We start from the raw sequence: 9,062 nt of genomic DNA, 5'->3' as shown, positions 1-9,062 counted from the left end.
GGCAGGTGGGTGCTGGGGTCGCGGGGCCGCAGCAGAGCGGGGGTCCGGGGGCCCCAGCAGCAGCACGGGGACGGTGGCCTTGTCCCCGCCAAGCCGTGACAGTGGCAGGAAGTCACATTAGCCGGGGGGGGGACGGAGGACGGGCCGCTTCCACCCGCCCGCTTGCCACTGCCGCCATCACAGCGAGGCAGCGATGGCTGGCGGCGGAGGTGGGGGCCAGGAGACGCTCCTGGGGACGGGGCGCTTGGGGGGGGGGAAGGTGGCCGCTTTGGGGACGAAGAGGTTGTTTTGGGGGTCAGCGAGGCTGTGCCACGCTGGGGACGGGGAGACTGTGCAGTTTGGGGGATGGGGAGGCTGTTTTGGGGACAGGGAGGTGGTTTTGGGGACAGGGAGACCGTGCTGTTTAGGGACAGAGGTGACTTTCAGTGACAGGGAGGCCGTTTGGGGGACAGGGAGGCCGTGCTGGGGACAGGCAGGCTGCGCTGTTTAGGGACAGGGAGTCCCCGCCGTGCTGGGGACCAGGAAACTGTTCTGGGGACAGGGAGGCCATTTTGGGGACAGAATGGTCGTTTGGGGGATGAGGAGGCTGTGCTGGGTGAGGGAGGCAGTGCCACGCTGCGGACAGGGAGGCTGCACAGCTTGGGGGACAGGGAGGTTGTTTGGGGGACAGGGAGGTTGTTTGGGGGACAGAGAAGCAGTTTTGGGGACAGGGAGGCCATGATGCTTGGGGACAGGGTGGCTGCACCAGGCTGGAGACCAGGCGACTGTTTTGGGGACAGGGAGGCCGTTTTGGGGATGGGGAGGCCGCGCTGCTCGGGGACAGGCAGGCCGTGCCACGCTGGGGACGGGGCGGCTGCGTCCTGCCGGCTCGGAAGAGCTCTCCGAGACGCTCACGGTCCTTCCCTCTCCGGCGGCGCCGTCGCAGAGGACGTGGCGAGGGCTCATCCCAGCCGCGCAGCTCGAGGTAAAGCCGTGCGTGGGGCCGGGAGCCGAGGCGGGGGGTCCCCGCCTGCCCCCGGGCTCTCTGGGGGCCGTGGTGGCACGGTGCCGCGTGGGGTCGGCAGCGCCGGGAGCCGCCGGGCTGCTCCCGAGCTGCCCTCAGAGCGGTGCTTGGACGGCAGCACTAGACGGCCTCCTCCATCTCCTCGACTTCCACCTCCTTGACCTCCATCTCCTCGACCTCCATCTCCTCGACCTCCATCTCCTCGACTTCCATCTCCTCGACCTCCATCTCCTCGACCTCCCTCTCCTCGACCTCCCCCGCCTCCGTCCCCCCCGTGGCTGCCCGGCGCGGCCGGCTCGAGCCCGGGGGTGGGCGCCATGGCTAGCGTCATCCTGGAGAGCATCTTCCTGAAGCGCTCGCAGCAGAAGAAGAAGACGTCGCCCCTCAACTTCAAGAAGCGCCTGTTCCTGCTGACGGAGAGCAAGCTGTCCTACTACGAGTACGACTTCGAGCGCGGGGTGAGCGCCGCCAGCGGGACGGGCGCGTCTCCGGCCGTGCGGGGGGGACGGCGGCGCCGGCGGCCTTCCTGGCGCCGGCCCGACCCGAGCCGCCTCTTGCAGCGCCGGGGCAGTAAGAAGGGCTCGGTGGACATTGAGAAGATCACCTGCGTGGAGACGGTGGTGCCCGAGAACAACCCTCCCCCCGAGCGGCAGGTCCCGGTGAGGCGGGCGTCGGGCTCGCCCGGGGGCGCCTGGGCGAGCGGGCCGGTGGCCGCCGGGGTGCCAGCGCCCGTCTCCGCCTCTCTCTTGCAGAGGAAAGGGGAGGATTGCAACAACATGGAGCAGATCTCCATCATCGAGCGCTTCCCCTACCCCTTCCAGGTGAGTCGCGGGCGGACGCGGAGCGCTCGCCGAGATGGTGCCGAGGCGCCTGCGCGGGCCCCCGGCGCGCCGAAACCCAGAGAGGGAAGTGGAAAGTCTCGAGGGAGGGGGCTTATTTATAGCCTCCCCCAACCCCGCCGTCACGGTCCCGCGGGGCGGCGCTGACGCGGGGCCGCTCGCAGGTGGTGTACGACGAGGGGCCCCTCTACGTCTTCTCGCCCACCGAGGAGCTCCGCAAGCGCTGGATCCACCAGCTCAAGAGCGGTGAGTCRGGAGGCTCCCGCGGGAAGAGGAGGCGGCCGGGCGCCGCGGCCGGGTTTCCGGGCGCCYGGCATCCCTCGTGCCGGCGGAAACGTTCTCCCGGGACAAAGGCGTTGGCGAGGCCGGTCCCTCCCCGCCRGCCCTGGCTCCGCTCCACCGCTGGCGCGGGAGCCGCTGGAGCCGGTGCGAAAGCCCCGGGGACGAGGGCGCAGCAAGCGCCGGGCTTTTCCCGACGGGATGCCAGCAGGGCCAGGGCGCCCACGGGTGCAACAGTTGAACGGGGTCCTCGAGGGAGGGCGGGGAGCTCTCGGCTGCGGCCAGCATCCGCTCACGCTGCCCTCCCCGCCGCAGTGATCCGCTACAACAGCGACCTGGTGCAGAAGTACCACCCCTGCTTCTGGATCGACGGCCAGTACCTGTGCTGCTCGCAGACAGCCAAGAACGCCATGGGCTGCAAGATCCTGGAGAGCAGGAACGGCAGTAAGCCCCCGCGCCCCGGCCCCCCGCCRCCACCGCACCGCGCCGGGGAGTTGGTCTCACTTTCACCCCTTTTCCTCTCCTGAAGGTTTAAAAGTCGGGCGGTCRCATCGCAAAACGAAGAAGCCTCTTCCCCCCACTCCCGAGGAGGACCAGGTAGGGCCAGTGGCAGGACGTGGGCTTGCTCACAGGCGTTGAACGAACGGGCTGCCTGGGAAATGCCAACACGTCGAGGGACCGCCGGGGCTGTGCTCCTCACAGCCCAGGACTCGGCTCAAGGCAGTGCCCAAGGGAGAAGGAGCTTGAACCAGGGGACAGAGCCAGAAGACCTGGAGGAGAACCTGGGATCTCATGCCCCTGAGGTTCACAGCCCAGGAAGACTTCCCCGGGGGRAGCTGGCAAGAGAGAGATAGGCCCCGATACAGGGTGAAGTCAYGAGATGAGCCAAAAGGGCTCGAGACCATGCTTATCTTTCGTGAGGGGCAGGCTCCAAGGAGGAAACGTAGCAGTAAAAAGCACAGGGTGGTGGGGACTGATACGCAGGCGGAAATGTGTGTGGGAGCGGAGAGGACCGCCAGGGCTGACATGGCCTGAGCCCACGGCCCCGCCAGCCCCGGGGAGGGTCTCRCTCGGGGAGCGGCACGTCACCATGTCCCACGGTCTCCCTCGCTCCGGCRAAGATGGTGATGAAGCCCCTGCCCCCCGAGCCGGCCCCCGGCACAACAGGCAAGATGAAGAAGGTGGTGGCCCTGTACGACTACTCGCCCATGAACGCGCAGGACCTGCAGCTGCAGAAGGGCGAGGAGTACTTCATCCTGGAGGAAAGCCACCTGCCCTGGTGGAAAGCCTGTGACAAGAACGGGTAAGAGCCCCACGACTGTGTCCCGTCCCGGGGCCACAGCACCCGCAGGAGAAGGTGCCTCTCCARTGTCCCCACTGACTCAACCTTAGGCCCCCCTGCCCTGCACCCAGGGGTCAGGTCTCAGGTCTCRAGCCTTTCACTCCACGGTTGAGACCGGCTGCTTGCATGCATGAAGGGCTCCTTCATCACATGGCACATGAGGAGGGTGAGGGAGACCGAAGCAGGCCGGGCATTGCCAAGGGCACCAGCCCTCCSCAAGCAGGGACCCCAAAGGGTTTGGGCCAAGTTTTTTGGCCCATTTCCACTCAACTTTCCAGGGTAGGAACCTGCTTTTCTGCTGGCCTCCTCCATCTGTGCATGACCAACCCTTTTTCCCCTGCAGAAGGGAAGGCTACATCCCCAGCAACTATGTCACCGAAACCAGCAATTCCCTGGAGATCTTTGAGTGAGTAGGAGAAAGCGTGGGGACATGGGGAATTGCAYTTGGATGGAGACTTTTCACATACGGTTTTGTTAAGCTCTGCCTCTCGCACACCCTTCGAGAGCCTCTTGGCCCGTAAGAGCTGCTGATAAGACCTCACACACCCTCTCGCCCCCTGYGGCGACTTGGCCAGGGTTGGGCCGAGCTGGGGATGGGGGGTGGCTGTGGGGGCCTCTCCTGACCGCTGTGTCCCCACTCCAGGTGGTACTCCAAGAACATCACCCGGAGCCAAGCAGAGCAACTGCTGAAGCAGGAGGTAAGCGTTGACACCTGGCGCTGGGTCCTTCGTAGCCCTTCCTGGGCTGCTGTCCTGCTGCGCCCAACGTGACATCCAGCCCCACCAGCACCGGGCACTTCTCTGYGCTGGGGCTGGCAGCCAAACCACCAGTGCCTGGAGCTCCTCCAATGGTCACAGCTGAAAATGAGAGGGAGAGAGGAGGCCCAGACACCGATCTCTGCGGGGGATAAATCAGTGTCTCTCCACTGAARTCACGTGTTTCTAAGTGCAGTGGGTGTCGGGGCGGAGTGGGTTTGGGGGCCGTGTGAGGCTGCCCCCTCCTGCACAGGGGACGGGGAGGGTAGGACAGGGTAGATCCCGAGCAGAAATGACTTAGGCAGCTGAGTGCCCCATGGTCCCAGCGTCAAGTCTAGTTGTCCTGAAGAGCCTGCGGGTGAGAGAGAACAAATCCTGCAGCCTGCGTCACCCTGACGGCTCCAGGAACCGGCTCTGCTCCACTGCCACCTCCTCCTGGGAGGGTCTTCACGGGGTAGGGACAGAAGTAGGACTCCTTTACCTGAACACATCCTSTCCAGCCATGCTGTGATCTTCACTCACTTCAAGCCTTTCCTGTTACAGTCACGTCTCCTCACAMGCACCCTCTCCCCTTTCTGTTTTAGGGGAAGGAAGGGGGCTTCATTGTCCGAGACTCGACTAGCAAGACAGGCAAATACACCGTCTCCGTCTACGCCAAGTCCTCTGTGTAAGCAGAGCCGAGAGGGCCCCTCGGGGCACGTCTCACCCTCTGCCCGTCCTGCCCACGCCACTGACCCCGCACCGTGTCTCTGCAGGGACCCCCAAGGCACTATCCGCCACTAYGTCGTATACTGCACCCCCCAGAATCAGTACTACCTGGCGGAGAAGCACCTCTTCAACACCATCCCGGAGCTCATCACCTACCACCAGCACAACTCCGCTGGTGAGCACTCATGGGCACCTGGCTCCAGCCTGCATCCAGTGCCCTTCATAAGCAGTGTCTCGCCCGGCCCCGGGCAGGGAGCCCTCTCCGCTGCGTCAGGCGAGCAAGCACCCTCTCCCCCCGGCCCCGCCAAGCCACCGCAGGCCAGCACAGCCCGGAGGCAGCTTCAGCAAACCGCAGGGAAGTGGTGCACCACACTGCAGCGTTTAATGAAACACCGCCGAAACGAACCTCTGCTTTGCACGGCCTCCGCACCAGGGACYTTGTGTTCCCCCGAGGACCCCTTCCCCCGGCTTCCTGCAGGGCAGCGTCTGTCCAACATCCCGCTTCACCCACCCCACCAAAAGCTTTTAATAGCTGTTTGCTCTCCCRTGTGCGGGCCTCGCCGGTGGCTGTAGGAAAGGGCTCTAAGCCTGGCTGGAGGCGGGTGGAAGCAATATTGCTTTCTTCTGCTGATGCCGTTTCCGTCAACCCTGTTTTGGACGAAAGCAAAACACGAAGCAATCTGACTTGCCAAGCAGACAGCCTGTATTTGCAGGGATAAAATGATAAATGACCTCTCAAATAGGGAACAGGCAGAGCTGGAAGCAGCCCAGGGAAAGCTGGAACAAGAATGCTCCTTTGCAAGGAGAATCTGGGACAGGCTGAGCCAGAGAGGGGACAGGAGACCTGGGGGACAGAGGGAGGCAGCAGAATTTTTACTGACACAACAGTTTCTTCCCCTTGTGCTGAAGGCATGAGGCTCATGCTCCCTGCTGGCACCGTGTGGGTAATCACAGTGTAAAGGTACCCAAAAATGTACTTTTTTGTGTTTCAGGCCTCATATCCAGACTGAAATACCCCGTGTCTCAACACCAGAAAAGTGCTCCTTCCACAGCTGGCCTCGGCTATGGTAAGCTGGCCTCGGCCACCTCCCTGTCTCGTGGTAGCCGTGCCCGAGGAGCCCTCAGCACAGCATCGGCCTGCAGTAACTTGCCAGAGCTGGGATCCTGGCTTCTCCCTCTGCAGCAGGGCTCACAGTATTCCCAGCAATCACTTCCCAGCCCTCATGAGCCTTCTGGCAACAGCAGTGATCATGGGAAGCTACTTTGCTCCCCTGCCCTTAGAAGAACAGGTCTTARATTTCAGGGATTTTGGGGGGTGTGTGGTGTGGTGATATTTTGGGCAGCACATGCTCGTGAGCCATGGGAACAAGGTCTTCTGGAACCAGCTAGCTTGGACGGCTGGGAGCACTCTGCACAGAGGGCTCCTGCACCCACATCGCGCTTGCGCTCTCTATCCTAGGGTCATGGGAGATTGACCCGAAGGATCTGACTTTCCTGAAGGAACTGGGAACAGGGCAGTTTGGAGTGGTGAAGTACGGGAAATGGAGAGGCCAGTACAACGTCGCTATCAAGATGATCAGGGAGGGCTCCATGTCAGAGGATGAGTTTATCGACGAAGCCAAAGTCATGATGTAAGTGGTGACCAGCCCCCAGGTCTGTGCTGGAGAGAGGCCTCGTTGGAAGGACTGTGCTCTCAAATGGTTTGGAGGGGCAGCCACAGGCAGCCTCACACACTGCAAAGTGCTTTCCTACTGCARCAGTCTGCTCCCTTAGTGCTGAACTCCTCAGCAAGCTTTTCCATTGGCTGCTAGGCCAGGAGCACCTTCCCTTGCCAAACTCTTCCCATCTTAATCAGAGACGCTTCTCCTGCTGCTTGGCCTTCCAGGCACTCCCTTCTAGAATTCCCCTTCTTGCTCCCGACACAGGAACCTGTCTCATGAGAAGCTGGTACAGCTCTATGGGGTCTGCACCAAGCAGCGTCCCATCTTCATCATCACTGAGTACATGGCCAACGGCTGCCTCCTGAACTTCCTGAGGGAGCCTCGGCGGCGGTTCCAGCCCACTGAATTGCTGGAGATGTGCAAGGATGTCTGTGAAGCTATGGAGTACCTGGAATCCAAGCAGTTCTTGCACCGAGACCTGGTAGGGATGTGGCTGAAGGACACATCTCCAGCTCAGGGACAACCACAGCACATTCTAGACAGGGTCCAGCTCGTCTACCAGCATAAAGACGGCAACTCTGCAGCCTTCTCTTCAGAGCATCCATACRACCACCTCAGCACAGACAGGATGCCCATCACAGCATCTCTGCAACCTGTGCTCTGCGGCGGGTTAGCAGAGATTGCAGAAGGGGCAGCAGTACGCAGTGTTGTAGGCTGCATTCTCAGCGAGCGCAGGGCTTTGTGCCAGGCAGCACAAGCAGGCATCGTTGGCTCAGACATAGATAGGGAGCGCTCAGTCTCCACGAAAAGCTGAGCCTGCAGTTTGCACCCTCAGACCTCCGACTGGCACTGCCAGCTTGCGGTCCTGCTGTGGGACGCACCCAATCTCCTCCTGGTGCTGTTCTATTCAGGCAAAATCTTGATGGGGCAATTGCCCCTTTACGGGTTAACAGGATGCCTGGAGGCTTCTTCTGTCATGTTACTGAGAACTTTGTAGCTTGCCCCGGGTTGAACTAACAGTCTGGAGCAGCCTGTGGGATAAAGCTGGGCAAAGCACTGAATCAGTGGAGGCAAGACAAAGTTTCAGATGTCACAGGGGGAAGGGAGAAGCAGCAGCAGGTAGGAATGACTGCCTCCATCTCTCCACTCACAGGCTGCTCGCAACTGTTTGGTGAACGACCAAGGAATTGTGAAAGTCTCAGACTTCGGCCTTTCCAGGTCTGGTTGATTTATCTGTGCTACTTTCTGTCTCAGTCCCCTGTCTGCTCCTTTGATCTCTTCTGTACTTTAGTCTTCTCCCCCATCATCCACCAGCTCTGTGTCTCCTRTCTTTCTTCTTCCATCTGCCGCAACCTTCTGCCTGTCCACTTCCCACCCTCCCTTTCTTACTTCCCTCATCCCTCTTTCCCCTGTCCTTGATTCTTCCTTTCCCCACCTCAGATCTCCCAACTACAGCTTTCTTCCCACATGCCCTTTTTGCCTCTTGCTGTGTCCTCCTTTGTCGCTCTAGCCCTATGCCCATCTTGCCTAACATACGCTTGTTTGCAAAGGGATGGTTTTGCCTGTTGAACCAAATCTGGAGTGCAAACTCTGAGTGCTCTGAAAGCTGTTCATTCCTTTCGGGTTCGGTTGCAGGGAGGGTGAAATGTGAAATCCAGGACAGGCTCCCCTGATCCATCTGTGTGCTGCAGGTACGTTCTGGATGACGAGTATACAAGCTCCATGGGGTCAAAGTTTCCAGTTCGGTGGTCGCCCCCTGAAGTCCTTCTATACAGCAGGTTCAGCAGCAAGTCTGACGTCTGGGCTTTYGGTGAGAGCACAGCATTGGCGATTTGGGGGGCTGGGTAAGAGGGTGGCCCGACAACAGTGCAGCTCCTCCGCGAACCAGCTGCAGACACAGACATTCCTGTGCTGTGACTTGTTCCTGGCTGTTTCCCTTGACAGGCGTTCTGATGTGGGAAGTTTACTCCCTGGGAAAGATGCCTTACGAGAGGTTTAACAACAGCGAGACGACGGAGCACGTCATCCAAGGCCTGCGCCTCTACCGGCCGCAGCAGGCCTCAGAGCGGGTCTACGCCATCATGTACAGCTGCTGGCACGAGGTGAGTCACTCGGTGGCCGCCTCTGTCTGCCCCGGCGTTGCTGAGGTGGCTCCTCAGCAGCGGGGAGCCGACGGGGGCAGGCGGGACCCCAGCAGCTCCGGCACCGCTCTGCCTTCCCTCGCCGCAGAAAGCCGAGGAGCGCCCGGCGTTCACCGCGCTGCTGGCCAGCATCCTGGACATCACCGACGAGGAGCCCTGAGCGCCCGGGCCGGGCCGGCGTCGCTGCCCGCTCGCCCTGCCTGGCGCCGGTGGCTGGTACTACCGGGCCGGCAGCACCTCCCCACCGCGGGCACCAGACAGCAGCGCCCTGCCGCGGTCTCCGGGGCGGCCCCGCGGGCCGCTCCCCTGTCGCGGTGCAATAAATGGCTGCCCG

The 9,062-nt window shown here is 61.8% G+C and overlaps 1 protein-coding gene across 1 annotated transcript; it reads left to right on the top strand.

Moving 5' to 3' along the window:
• Window positions 1-1,213: 1,213 nt before the first annotated feature.
• Window positions 1,214-9,062, top strand: BTK (Bruton tyrosine kinase). Its single transcript, XM_085314889.1, has 18 exons — window positions 1,214-1,461; window positions 1,564-1,662; window positions 1,756-1,824; window positions 2,007-2,088; window positions 2,437-2,565; window positions 2,651-2,718; window positions 3,243-3,424; window positions 3,807-3,869; window positions 4,107-4,161; window positions 4,803-4,885; window positions 4,974-5,101; window positions 5,919-5,993; window positions 6,386-6,557; window positions 6,852-7,068; window positions 7,741-7,805; window positions 8,279-8,397; window positions 8,532-8,689; window positions 8,817-9,062. The coding sequence occupies exons 1-18, from the start codon at window positions 1,321-1,323 to the stop codon at window positions 8,886-8,888; spliced, it is 1,977 nt and encodes a 658-aa protein (XP_085171015.1). The 5' UTR covers window positions 1,214-1,320; the 3' UTR covers window positions 8,889-9,062.

Source organism: Rhea americana, unplaced genomic scaffold (assembly GCF_003343005.1).
Source record: "Rhea americana isolate MKP2758 unplaced genomic scaffold, rheAme1 scaffold_413, whole genome shotgun sequence".
Lineage (NCBI taxonomy): Eukaryota > Metazoa > Chordata > Aves > Rheiformes > Rheidae > Rhea > Rhea americana.
The sequence above is the reverse complement of the archived record's forward strand: the minus strand, read 5'-3'. Positions and strand labels throughout refer to the sequence as shown.